The sequence below is a fragment of the Mobula hypostoma genome, chromosome 13 (genome assembly GCF_963921235.1).
Source record: "Mobula hypostoma chromosome 13, sMobHyp1.1, whole genome shotgun sequence".
In the NCBI taxonomy this organism is placed as follows: domain Eukaryota; kingdom Metazoa; phylum Chordata; class Chondrichthyes; order Myliobatiformes; family Myliobatidae; genus Mobula; species Mobula hypostoma.
In genome coordinates, this window is record NC_086109.1 from 9,835,085 (window position 1) to 9,849,556 (window position 14,472).

The 14,472-nt window shown below is 43.4% G+C and overlaps 1 protein-coding gene across 1 annotated transcript in view; it reads left to right on the forward strand.

Moving 5' to 3' along the window:
• The first annotated feature begins 1,442 nt into the window (after window positions 1–1,442).
• The window catches only part of LOC134355852 (uncharacterized), a 57,200-nt gene continuing 44,170 nt past the window's right edge, over window positions 1,443–14,472 (forward strand). The window contains exons 1-2 of the mRNA XM_063066356.1: window positions 1,443–1,556; window positions 3,289–3,453. Coding sequence (XP_062922426.1) covers window positions 1,443–1,556; window positions 3,289–3,453 — 279 coding nt within the window. The remainder of the gene's footprint in view (window positions 1,557–3,288; window positions 3,454–14,472) is intronic.

Genomic DNA, 14,472 nt, shown 5'->3' on the forward strand with positions numbered 1-14,472 from the left:
GATTTGACTTGAAACAACCTGCCCATTTCACTGTATGTTTCGATGTACATGTGACAAATAATCTCTAATGCTTTCATCAGTAAGTGAAAGGGAGTTAACATTCTTTCATGGTTGTCATACTGAAAGAACTTTACATGAAAAAAAACACAACTGAATTATTTTGTGCTTTATATTTCTAATTAGATCACTCTGTAGAGATCTCTTTGCGCTATGACAAGAAAGAGTCTTTTTTCTGTTGATCAGTGTCAAAAAAGCCAAATTAAATCCACCATGATTCAATGCCATGAAACAATAAAACATGAACACTTCCAAGGGGGGGGGTGAATTATTTTTATAGGCAGTGTATTGGAGTTGCAAGTTATCAACTTTATAGAGATTCATAGAATCATAAAATTACACAACACGGAAACAGGTGCTTCTGCCCAACTCATCTATGTCAATCAAGATGCCTATCTATGCTAATCCCATTTCCCCATAATTTAGCCCAAATCCCTCTGAAGCTTTCCCATTCAAGTACCTATTCAAATATGCCTTTAAACATTGTAATTGTACCTGCCTCCACAACTTTCTCTGGCATCTTGCCCTATATTTTTCTACACACAAAGAATGGAAGGGGTGTGGAATGCTCTGCTCGTGGTGGTGGGAAGACAGATACATTAGGGACTTTTAAGAGACTCTTAGGCATATGGATGATAGAAAATGGAGGGCTAAGAGGGAGGAAAGGGTTAGATAAGATCTTAGAGTTGGTTAAAGGGACAGCATACATTGTGGGCTGAAGGGCCTGTACTGTTCTATGTTTCTGCTTTTAAAAAATCTTATTAATGCAACTGAAACGTGTTATGTGCCAGAGATGCTGCTGCAAGTAAGTTTCTATGTTCTATATACCCACCATCCTTTTGTAACAAACTTATCCCTTGGATTCCCATTAAATCTTTCCCCTCTCATTTTAAATCCATACCCTCTGGATTCAGACTCTCCTTAGAACAAGGTGAAAACTAGGCTTGGATGGTATATTGTGGTCACAATGGTGGTGACCTCCCCAGCCTTTCACAATGTAAAGCAAACATGGTGGGAAATGGTGGAGAGAGTGGAAGAAAATTCTCCCACAAAATAACAATTTTTTTCTCATATTCTTTCTTCAAAACAATAGTTCATCATAACAAAAACTTTTTTTTTAACCCGACAGTTCGACATGCCACAGACTCTCTTTCTCACTCACAAGGGACGGAGAGATATCACCCATTTTCACAGCGAACGGGGAGACTGGCAGTCGTTGTTTCGGTGTTACAGTCTGCCGCGCCGCTATTTTTTAATTCGGAGATTCACGACGCGAGAACCGGCAGCACATTCCCCCACCGGCGTTGGCAAAAGAGGGAGAATGCGACTATTTGACTACAGACACCTCCGGCCATACATCGAGCGCTGCGAAATCCTGATGTCCCATGTCCCGCGACGCCTCGGTCTGGCGACACCGGCCCGGAATCGGTCGTCCGCAGGGCCGCACCCCGGCCGGACACGCCATCTTCCAGGCCGGGCCTGAAGAGCGTCGGAAATCGGTCGGCCGACGAGCTCCAAGAATGGGAACTCATTCCTCGGCGGAAAAAAAACGCGGTTTGAGTGCCAGTTGCCGATTAGGACCTCGATAGAACCACAACCACCCAGAAAAGGGGGGGGAAAGAGACATCAAAGAGAGGAATTTAAACTGTTTTCGCACATGAGCTCGAAGAGGCAGCCACTTGGCGCCATCTTAATTCCGCCCCTACATTTGCAGACGTTTTCGAGTGTTTTAGTTGACAAACCAAATCTCCTCAAACTCCGAATGAAGTATAGCCACTGACTTGCCTTCTTTATAGCTGCATCAATATTTTGTGTCCAGGTTATGTCCTCAGAGATAAAGACATCCAAGAACCTGAAATTGCGCACTCTCTCCACTTCTGATCCCTCTGTGAGGATTAGTTCGTGCTCCCTATCGTCGCATGAATGAAGTTACCGGAGAGGGATACTGGTAGGCGTGAAGCAGTCTCTTTATTTGACAAAATATCACAAGTAAGCTGACAGCCTTTGGAGTCACCAGTGGGTGGGGTGGAGAGAAAGAGGGAGACCCTTTCAGAGGGAAAATGACCTGGTTAGCCCCGCCCAGCACAACATTTTGTGTGCTAAAGATCAAAGAAAAATTAAGGACAATTCAAAGAAATCCATATTTACAATGTTTTCTTTAAACTACACACAAGTCCACATTTACAATGCTTCCTTTAAACTATACACAACAGATCCATATTTACAATGCTTCCTTTGAACTACACACCCCTTTCACATCTCCTTCCTTTAGGCTTTGCACACATACTGCAAACACCCAAATACACACAACTAACAAATTTAAATCAGTGTTGTCTGGTCTTCTAATTAACTGTGGTGTCTTCCAGTTAATTTTGTTCATGGTTCTTAGGAACCCATTGTTCAGAGTTGCACTTTAGGTTTACTCGTCAATGCATATTCAGATCGGAAGGTTGGTCGCTGAAGTCAAAATTTGCTTTGTCTCTTAATCCCAAAAATGTCCTAATCGTCCTTCCTTTTGTCCCTCCGGGACAAAATAAAATTATACCAGGAAAGGCCAATCTTTAGGAGGATCTACTCAAATAGGGCAGCAGAAATGTCCTGCTCAGAACCCTCCCAAACGCTCTATTGGATCTATATCTGCTCTATCATCCCTAATGGCTACCAACAAAATGCTAAGCAAGGGGATTGTTCCAGAAATGTGAACAACAAGTCTTTAGAAAAGCAACATTATTCGAATGCCTGTTGGCTCTTTCCCTGCTGGCCGATTGCAGCTTAATCACATTCCTTGTCTTCACCCTTTCATTCTCTGATAGCTAAAACTCTCCCTTTCCAGGGGCACCAGCATGGTTAATGTATTGAGCTCACAGGCCCTCTCATCGATGAACAGGAAGGGATTGAGGTGGTCTCTATTTGAATGACTGCAAGGACAACCCCCCGGCAGCACCCCCTTCCATTCAAACTGTCTAGTCAATTGGTGGCCTGACTGCTGAAAGGACCCAGCTCATTTGTATTCACTTCCCGTTCACGCAGGGGGTGACTGCCTTCAGACTGCACGTGCAATCTTTCTCAGTCTGCTATGTCATCAAATTTGTGGAACCTGCTGTCCCTGCTTTAACTTAATCCCTCCCCAAAATCTTTTCTATTCTATGCTATTCAACTAATTATCTACCTTCAGCAACAAGCCTTCATTACAGAGTACCGTTACCATTACACTTTACACGCTATTGACAGATTTCTGTCACGCTCTTGGTGTCTTCTGCCTTCGTGTTTGCTGTGAGTCTATTTCCATACAACTGTAGTCAGGTCTGGTGTGGCCGGCTGGTGTTCATCTCTTGGGTTGTCTGTAATTACTGGGTGCACTTGATCCCCCACTCTGTCTGTGTGGGCAACAAGCTGGTGAGTCATACGGTTTAACCCAAGTCCAGTGTTTCCACTGGCTGCCTTGCCGAGTCTGTAAGTGGTGTTTGTTAAAAGTACCGTCTGTGGCCCTATCAATCTGAGAGCAAACCCTGCCTTTTCAGGCAGCACCCTCACCATGATTTAGTTACCCGGCTGTCTTTAGTCACCCATCTCCTTTCCCTGTGGCTCTGTGAACAGCAATGTGCCACTGTTGTTTTGCTCCACCCTGCACATCTCCGTGTAACCTTATTAAATTGGTGGTTGTAGTTTCTTCCCACACACTTGTAATTTCTGTTGCTTCTTGTTCTTCTACTGCCCTCCTCACACTGATGTCTGCTCACTCGTTCTCTTTCTGTTCCTTCCTATCCCTTTCCTGGTGAGTCTTTACTGTAATCACTTCAGGCAGTTGTACTACTTTGAACAGCTCCTAACTGTGCTCGGTCCCTCTCCTTGGGACCTCATGACATGATTCCCGCACATCGGCCCGTTTCTCCTCCCTGCTTGAAGCTGCGGTCTCTCTGTGGGTCATGTTAGCCGTTTTGCGGGTCTCACATGTTCGTCATCTCTGTCTTGTCCAAGTTATTTCTCCCTTTGCTGAATCTGTAATGGCCCCTGCTTCCTTTAGGATGTCTATTCCAAGGATGGTACGTTCATTGTTTGGGCACACCCAGAAATCTACAGGAAGCTGCACTCCCTCAATCTCAAGTATCCAGGGCTGACTTCTCTCCACCCTCATTGTTTCACCTCCTGCACTGGTAATGTAAATCACCTCTCAATCGTGGCCAAGAGTAGACCAGTTATCAGTGCTGACGATCCCATGTCCGCTAACATTTTGCATTGCTGGCCCCCTGATAAACCTCTTGTGTACATCGGTGGATGACCGCACTGGCAACAGAGACAGCTGTCAGCCGTTTGACTGACTTCACCAGCTCTACAATCTGCTCAGCAGCCAAATCAGAAAGAGAGGGCGCTTCTGTGGACTCTGCCGGCTTCAGTAAGTGATTTTTACCCTTCCCTTGTCTTTCAGAGCAACAGTTCCTTACAACATGCCCTGGCTGTTGGCACACAAAGCAAGTTTTCTGTGATGTCACAGCAGCCTCATTTGCTGCAGCCACGTTATGTTTTCTCTTGCACTTCCTTTGGTCTGTCGCACTGACCCATGGAACTATCATGGAGTAGGTTGACCCCACTGCTACCCCAAAATCTAAAACTTCCTGGTGGGCTGAGCTCAGGCCTTCCTTCAGCATTTTCAGGAAGACTGAGTTATCCCTCCCTGGATTATCTAACCCTGATTACTCCTTATACGCCCGATAATTACATTTTCCTCAGCTCTTTGAATCACTGCTGGCATAATTTACATATTACTATTTAACTATTTATGGTTTTATTACTATTTAATTATTTATGGTGCAACTGTAACGAAAACCAATTTCCCCCGGGATCAATAAAGTATGACTATGACTATGACTATGCTGTTATCATTCCCCAATTACTCTCACCACCCTCCAGTTGCTGCCTTACTTCCCCTTCAAAAAGCGATATCTCTCTTCGTTGCTGGCATTTCCGGTAGTTGTCCATGTGCCATCCTGCTCCCCCTGGGCCATACTGTCCCACATATCCCTTGGGCACTTTGCTTTTATCAACATATGTATTTCTTTAGGGTGCACCTGGTGAATTTCATCATTTCCTTGATCTTGCGCCGGAATTCTGAATTCCCACATGCAACGTTAAGTGAGGCCAAATCTGACAAAAAGCTCTGTTTCCTCCTGGGGGTGAAGGGCTTATGAATGGTGGTAATCAGGGTCAAGGGCTGGGTTGGGGCTCCAGTGTTCTCGACCTGATGTTGCCTGACTTCAATAGGTGCAATCCTGGCAGATAAACCTGCGTAACTTGCATCGTAATTACCCCGGGGTGCTCTCTTCAGTTATCTGATGAGGTAACTGTAGCCTTTGGACAGGATCAGATGTCATCAAGTGGTGCCCAACCTTCCAATTGGCGAGTAAAACCTGTCCCTGAAATATCTCCACACTAGTTCTCACACAATGCAAAATATAAATGATGGATACAAATTAAACAGTACGCACTTAAAACCACAGAGTATGTACTCTGAAGGTCTCAAAGCTATCCGCTTCTTTTTGGATTCCAGACCTAACCAGTTCCCCTCTACCACCACTCTGCTCTGTCCAGTGGAATTAGTCCTTACTCTTAATAATCTCTCCTTTGGCTCCTCCCACTTCCTCCAAACTAAAGGTGTAGCCATGGGCACCCATATGGGTCCGAACTATGCCTGCCTTTTTGCTGGTTTTGTGGAACAATGTATGTTCCAAACCTATTCTGGTATCTGTCCCCCACTTTTCCTTCGCTACATTGATGACTGCATTGGCGCTGCTTCCTGCACGCATGCTGAGCTCATTGACTTCATTAACTTTGCCTCCGACTTTCACCCTGCCCTCAAGTTTACCTGGTCCATTTCCGACACCTCCCTCCCCTTTCTAGATCTTGCTGTCTCTGTCTCTGGAGACAGCTTATCCACTGGTGTCTACTATAAACCTACTGACTCTTACAGCTATCTGGACTATTCCTCTTCTCACCCTGTCTCGTGCAAAAATGCCATCCCCTTCTCGCAATTCCTCTGTCTCCGCAGCATCTGCTCTCAGGATGAGGCTTTTCATTCCAGGACGAAGGAGATGTCCTCCTTTTTTAAAGAAAGGGGCTTCCCTTCCTCCACCATCAACTCTGCTCTCAAACACATCTCCCCCATTTCATGCACATCTGCTCTTACTCCATCCTCCCGCCATCCCACTAGGAATAGGGTTCCCCTTGTCCTCACCTACCACCCCACCAGCCTCCGGGTCCAACATATAATTCTCCGTAACTTCCGCCACCTCCAATGGGATCCCACCAGTAAGCACATCTCCCCCCCCACCGCTTTCCGCAGGGATCGCTCCCTATGCGACTCCCTTGTCTATTCGTAGCCCCTCATCCCTCTCCACCGATCCCCCTCCTGGCACTTATCCTTGTAAGCGGAACAAGTGCTACACATGCCCTTACACTTCCTCCCTCACTACCACTCAGGGCCCCAGACAGTCCTTCCAGCTGAGGCGACACTTCACCTGTGAGTCGGCTGGGGTGATATACTGCGTCTGGTGCTCCTGATGTGGCCTTCTGTATATTGGCAAAACCCGACACAGGCTGGGAGATCATTTTGCTGAACACCTACGCTCTGTCCGCCAGAGAAAGCAGGATCTCCCAGTGGCCACACATTTTAATTCCATGTCCCATTCCCATTCTGATATGTCTATCCACGGCCTCCTCTACTGTCAAGATGAAGCCACACTCAGGTTGGAGGAACAACACCTTATACTCCATCTGGGTAGCCTCCAACCTGATGACATGAACATCGACTTCTCAAACTTTCGCTAATGCCCCACCTCCCCCTCGTACCCCATCCATTATTTATTTATATACACACATTCTTTTTCTCTCTCTCCTTTTTCTCCCTGAGCCTCTTGTCCCATGATCCTTTCATATCCCTTTTGCCAATCAACTGTCCAGCTCTTGGCTCCATCCCTCCCCCTCCTGTCTTCTCCTATCATTTTGGATCTCCCCTCCCCCTCCCACTTTCAAATTTCTTACTAGCTCTTCTTTCAGTTAGTCTTGACGAAGGGTCTCGGCCCAAAATGTCGACACACATAAAAGTTGCTGGTGAACACAGCAGGCCAGGCAGCATCTCAAGGAAGAGAAGCTGCCTGGCCTGCTGTGTTCACCAGCAACTTTTATATGTGTTGCTTGTAATTCCAGCATCTGCAGATTTCCTCATGTTTATTCTGCAATCTGCCACTTTTGTGCATCTGAACTCATGATGCCTGCTGTATTCCCTTGCATCTAACTGTTAAACCAAAGCACACACACTCACAAATGCATACGCTAAAATACAGCTCCCGCAACGAGAATACGCACCTCCACTGGCATTCTGAACCTTCAATAATCACCCTTCACGACTGGTGGCCCCATCTCACCACATTAACACACTAAGTTTTGTCTCTTACATATTCACACTGCTTTTATATCTACCAATTCAGCTTTTTATGTTCGTGATACCTAGTGTTCCCATGTACCACTGCCCTGAACAGGTCCAAGTGTGAATGCTAATTTTAAAAATACTCACCCAGTTAGACTGCTAAGATCTCTGGCCACACAATGGGTCACAAAAAGGTATCCCACTCCTGACATCGAATGTTGTTGCATGAATGCAGACACCAGAGAGAAGTACTGGTAGACATGAAGCAGTCTCTGTATTCGAAAAAATACCACAAATAAACTGACAGCCTTTGGCGTCATGAGAGAGAGGGAGAGAGAGAAAGAGAGAGACCCTTTTGGAGGAAAGAAAGTCTGGATGGCCCAGCCCTACACAATATTTTATGTGCTAAAGGTCAAAGACAAATTCAGGTAATTCCAAATAAATCCATATTTACAATGATTTCTTTGAACTACACACTACAATTTCATATTTACAATGCTTCCTTGGAACTACACACCTCTTTCAAACCTCCTTCCTTCGTGCTTCGCACCCATATTACATACACAGAAAATTCACACAACTTAAATCAATGTTGTCTGGCCTTCGAATTAACTGTGGTGTCTTCCAATTAACTTTGTTAACGGTTTTTTAGGAACCTATTGTTCAGAGTTACATTTTAGATTTAATCTTCAATGCATATTCAGATCTGAAGGTTGGTGGCTGAAGTCAAAATTTGCTTTGTGTCCTAACCCTACTACACCCACAATCTTTGTGTCATCCGTAAACTTTCTAATCCAGTTAACCACGCTATCATCTAGATTGTTGATATAGATGACAAACTACAAAAGACCCAGCTCTGATTGCTCCAGCTTACCACTGGTCACTGGCATCCAGTTAGAGGACAACCATCCATTACCACTCTCTGGCTTCTCGCACAAAGACAATGTCTAATCCAATTTACGACCTCATCTTGAATGCCAAGTAACTGAACCTTCCTGACCAACCTTCCATGCGGGACCTTGTCACAGGCCTTGCTAAAGTCCATGTATACAATATCCACTGATTTCCCTTCGTCAACCTTCCTGGTAACTTCTCTGAAAAACTCTATAAAATTGTTCAGACATGACCTACCATGTATGAAGCCCTGCTGATTATCAGTCCATGTCTGTCCAAATATTTATATATTAAGTCCCTCAGAGTACCTTCCAATAACTTTCCTGCTACTGATGTCAGGCTCACCAGCCTATAAATTTCTGGTTTATTTTAGAGCCTTTCTTGAACAGCAGAACAACATTGACTATCCTCCAATCATTGGGTACCTCACCTGTCACTAAGGATGATTTAAATATCTCTGCTAGTGCCCCGGCAATTTCTGCACTTGCCCCCTGCAGGGTCCGCGGGAACACCTAGTCAGGCACTGGGGTATTATCCATCTATAGACTCTGTGTCCATCTCCTGAATAAATACAGATACAAAAAAAATTATTTAAGATCTCCCCCATCTCTTTTGGCTCCACATATGGATTACCATTCTGCTCTTCCAGAGGACTAATTTTGTCCCATGCAATCCTTTTACTCTTAAAATACGTGCAGAATCTCTTCTCCTTCACTCTGTCTGCTAGGGAAACCTCATGCCTTGTTTTAGCCTTCTTGATTTCTTTCTTAAGTGTTGTCTTGCATTTCTAATACTTCATAAGCACCCCATTTGTTCCTACCTGCCTATACATACACCTCACTCTTTTCTTAACCAGGACCTCAATAGTTCTTTAAAACCAAGGTTTCCAACACCTGGTACCATTACCTTGTATTCTGACAGACACAAACAAACTTTATACTCTCATAATTTCACTTTTGAAGGCTTCTCAATTACCAAGTACACTTTTGCTGGAAGACAGCCTGTCCAAGTCCATACTTGCCAGATCCTTACTGATACCATCAAAATTGGTCTTTCTTCAATTTTAAAATCTCAACCCACGGACCAGACCTACCTTTTTGCATATTTACTTTGAAGCTAATGTCGTCATGATCACTAGATGCAAAGTGTTCCCCTACAAAAATTTCTGACACCTGTCCTGTCTCATTCCTTAATAGTTGATTAAGTATTGCACACTCTCTCACTGGGACTTCTATGTACCGATTAAGGAAACTTTCCTGAACATATCTGACAAAACTTTATCCCATCTAGTCTTTTTACAGTATGGGAGTCCCAGTTAATATGTGGAAAGTTAAAATCACATGCTATAAGAAACTTCTGTTTCTTGCAACAGTCTGTGATCTCTCTGCAAATTTGTTCCTCTACATTCCTTGGACTGTTGGGTGGTCTGTATTATATCACAGTTAGCCCCATTAACATGGTTATACCTTTCTTATTTCTCAGTTCCACCCATAATGCATAACTAGATTAGTTGTTCAGCCTATCCTAATTGAGCACTGCTGTGGTATTTTCCCTGACTAGCAACGTCATTCCTCCTCCTTTAATCTGTCACGTCCAAAACAATGGAACCCTGGTATGTAACTCAATGGACCAGGGCACTAAATTATACAGCACTCTGTAACTCAATGGCCTAGTGTTAAATTGAATTGTACCAGCTCTCTGTAACTCAACAGTCCACAGTAGAATTGAATTATACCATCTCACTGTAATTCAATAGTCTGGGTGTCTCTAGTTTAACAGTCTGAGTGGAATTGAATTATACCATCTCTCTGTGACTCATTGGTATGAGTGGCATTGAATTATACTGGCTCTTTAAATCAATAGATTGGAGTATCAGTGAATTATACCGGCTCTCTATAAATCTATAGTCAGGAGTATTATGATTAAATCAATTCTTTGTAGCTCAGTAGTCTGGAGTAGTATTGAAATATAATGTAATTCTATGATCTGGGGTAGCATTGAATTATATCAACTCCCTTAAGCTCTGTAGTCTGCAATAGTATTGAATTATACTGGCTCTCTGTAACTCAATAGACTGGAATAGTATTGAATTATACCGGCTCTCTAGTTCAATGGTGTGGAGCTGTACTGAATTGTACCAGATCAACTCATTATCATTAAGTGGTCTGGAGTAGCTTTGAATTATACCAGCTCTCTGTAATTTAATTGTCCATCATAGCATTGAATTATACAGGCACTCTGTACTTTGGTGGTCCAGATTAACATTGAATTATAGGGGCTCTCTGTAAATCAATGGTGCAGATTAACATCAAATTATACAGGCTCTCAGTAATTATCACATTGTACAGGCTCTCAGTAATTACCATATTATACAGGCTCTCAGTAATTATCACATTGTACAGGCTCTCAGTAATTATCACATTATATAGGCTCTCAGTAATTATATTATACTGGCTCTCAGTAACTCAATGTTCCGGTGTAGCGTTCAATTTTACTGTCTCTCTATAACTCAGTAGTATGTAGTGGTATTGCATTACACCGGCTGTTTGTAACTCATTGGTCCAGAGTAACACTGAATTATACTGACTCTTTGTAATTCAATAGTTTGGTGTATCAGTGAATTATACCGACTCTCTGTAACTCAATAGTCTGGAGTATTATTCAATTATATCACCTCGCTATAACTGAATATTCCAGAGTCCCATTGAATTATACTGGTTCTTTGTAACTCAATATTCTGGGGTGGTCTCAAGTTATACCAGCGCTCTGTATCTCAATAGTCCAGAGAAGTATCGAGTTATACCAGCTCTCTGTAACCCAGTGGTCTGGAGTAGCACTAAATTATATCGGAACTCGAATTCAGTTGTTCTGTGTAGCATTGGACTATTCAGGTACTCTGTAATTCAATAGTCCAAATTAGCAATGAATTATAACTACTCTCTGTAACTCAATGGCCTGGAGCAGGATCAAATTATACTGAATCAGCTCACTGTATTTAAATAGTGTGGATTGTCATCAAATTATACTGTCTCACAGCTACCTGGACTATACCTCTGGGCTCCTTCTGCCCCTCTTACCCTCAACACAGCTACCCCTCAGGGTTGTGTCCTAAGCCCCCTCCTTTACTCCCTGTATATCCAAGACTGTGTCGCCACTCACAGCTTCAATCTTCTAATGAAATTTGCTGATGACACTACATTGAGTGGCCTTAACCCAAATAATAATGAGGCAGCCTACAGAGGAGAAATCATCACCCTGACACGGTGGTGTCAAGAAAATAGATTTTCCCTCAATGTCACAAAAACAGAGGAGCTGGTTGTGGACTATAGGAGGAATGGAGACCGGCTAACCCCTATTGACATCAATGGATCTGGGGTTGAGAGGGTGAACAGCTTTAAGTTCTTCAGCATACACATTACCGAGGATCTCATGTAGTCTATGCATACTGGCTGTATGGTGAAAAAAGCACATCAGTGCCTCTTTCACCTCAGATGGTTGAAGAGGCCCCCAAATCCTGAGGACTTTTTACAGGGGCACAATTGAGAGCATCCTGACCAGCTGTATCACTGCCTGGTATGGGAACTGTACTTCCCTCAATTACAGGACTCTGCAGAGAGTGTTGCGGACAGCCCGGCGCATCTGTAGACGTGAACTTACCACTATTTAGGACATTTACAGAGACAGATACATAAAAAGGGCCCAAAGGATCACTGCGAACCCAAGTCACCCCAACCACCAACTGCTCCAGCTGCTACCATTTGGGAAAAGGTATCACAGCATAAAAGCCAGGACCAACATGCTCCGGGACAGCTTCTTCCACCAGGCCATCAGACTGATTAATTCACGCTGATACAGCTGTATTTCTATGCTATATTGACTGTCCTGTTGTACATACTATTTATTGCAAATTACTATAAATTGTGCATTGCACATTTAGACGGAGACGTAACGTAAAGATTTTTACTCCTCATGTATGTGAAGGATGTAAGAAATCAAGTCAACTCAATTCAATTCCATTCACATCTTGTCAGTTGTAAAAATTCCATCCTTTCTCTCAGTTCCTCTATCTCTGCTGCATCTGCTTCTCAGAATGAGGCTTTTCATTCCAGAACTAATGAGAGGTCCTCCTTCTTCAAAGAAAGGGACTTTCTTTCCTTCACCATCAATGCTGTCCTAACACCATCCTCCCGCCTCTGCACCAGGGAAAGGGTTCCTCATTGGCCTCACCTATCACCCCACTAGCCTTTATGTGCTACACATAACTTTCTGTAACTTCTGCCATCTCCAATGGGATCCCAACGCCAAGCACATCTTTTCCTCTCCCCCACTTCCTGCTTTCCATAGGGATCATTCCCTACGTGACTCCCTTGTCTATTCGTCCTTCCCCAATGATCGCCTACCTGATACTTATCCTTGTGAGTGGAACAAGTGCCACACCTGCCCCTACACCTCCTCCCTCATTACCAATCAGGGCCCCAAACAGTCCTTCCAGGTGAGGTGATGCTTCACCTGTGAGTCTGTTGGGGTCATCTACTGTATCCAGTGCTCCTATGTGGCCTCCTGTATATCAGGTGAGACCTGATATAGATTGGGAGACTCCTTTGCCAAGCACTTAGTCTCTGTCCGCCAGGAAAATTGAAATCTCACAGTGGCTTCCCATTTCAATTCCACTTCCCATTCCCATTCTGACATGTCAGTCTATAGCCTCCTCTTCTGCCGTGATGAGCCCACACTCAGCTTGGAGGAGCAACACCTTATATTAAGTCTGGGTACCCTCCAACCTGATAACATGAACATGGATTTCCCGAACTTCTGGTAATTTCTCCCACCCCAGATCTCCTTCACAATTCCCATTCCCATTTCTCTTCCCAGCTGTTTAGTTCACCCCTCCCCTTCTCCCGGTATAATCTATCACCTACCAATTTGTACTACTTCTTCCTCTCCTCCACCAATTTCTTCAACTGACTTCTTATCATTTTTTCCGTAGTGTTAAATTATACCCGCTCCCTGTAACTCAATAGACTGGAGTTGCATTGAATTTTACTGGCTCTCGGTAACTCAATAGTCTGGAGTTGTATTGAATGACACTAGCTCACTGTAAATCAATTTCCTGGATTAGTATTGAATTATACCAGCTCTCCATAACACAATAGTCTGAGTGGCATTGAATTACACCAGCACTCAGTAATTCAATACTCTCAAGTAGCGTTGATTTATACCAGCTCTCTGTAACTCATTAGTCTGGAGTAGCATTGAATTACAACAACTTTGTAATTCAATAGTCTGGTGTATCAGTGAATTCTCTGGAGTATTATTCTATTATAACAGCTCTCTGTAACTGAATATTCTGGAGTAGCTTTGAATTATACTGGTTCTTTGTCTTCAATTTTCTAGGGGTAGTATCAAGTTATACCAGCTCTCTGTATCTCAATAGTCTGAAGAAGTATTGAATTACACCAGCTCTCTGTATCTGAATGGTCTGGGCTAGCATTTAATCACACTGGTTCTCTGATTCTAAATGGTCCGGAGTGGCCTTGAATGTTAATGGCTCTGTATTATTCAATACATTGGAGTGGCATTCAATTCTCTGTTACTCAATGATCTGGAGTAGCATTGAATGAGACTGAATCTCGGTAATTCAGTTGTTCATTATTGCACTGAATCATACAGGCAGTCTGTAATTTAATGATCCAGAGTAGCAATGAATTATAACTGCTCTCTGTAACCCAATAATCTGGAGCAGCATCAAATTATATTGGATCGAACAGTCTGGATTATCATCAAATTTTACCACTTCTCAGTAATTCAATAGTCCAGAGCCAAGTTGATTTATATCGATTCTCTATCTCAATAGTATGGAGTAGTATAGAATTATACCGGCTCTCTGTACCTCAATTGACTAGAGAAGTATTAAATTACACCAACTCTCTGAAGCTCAATTGTCTGGAGTGGCATTAATTTCTACTGGATCTCTGTAATTTACTTGTCCAGTGTAACATTGAATTTTACAGCCAGTCTGTAATTCAGTGGTCTAGATTAGCAATGAACTAGTACTGCTCTCTGTAATTCAATGGTCTTGAGTTGCATTAAATGTAAACCAA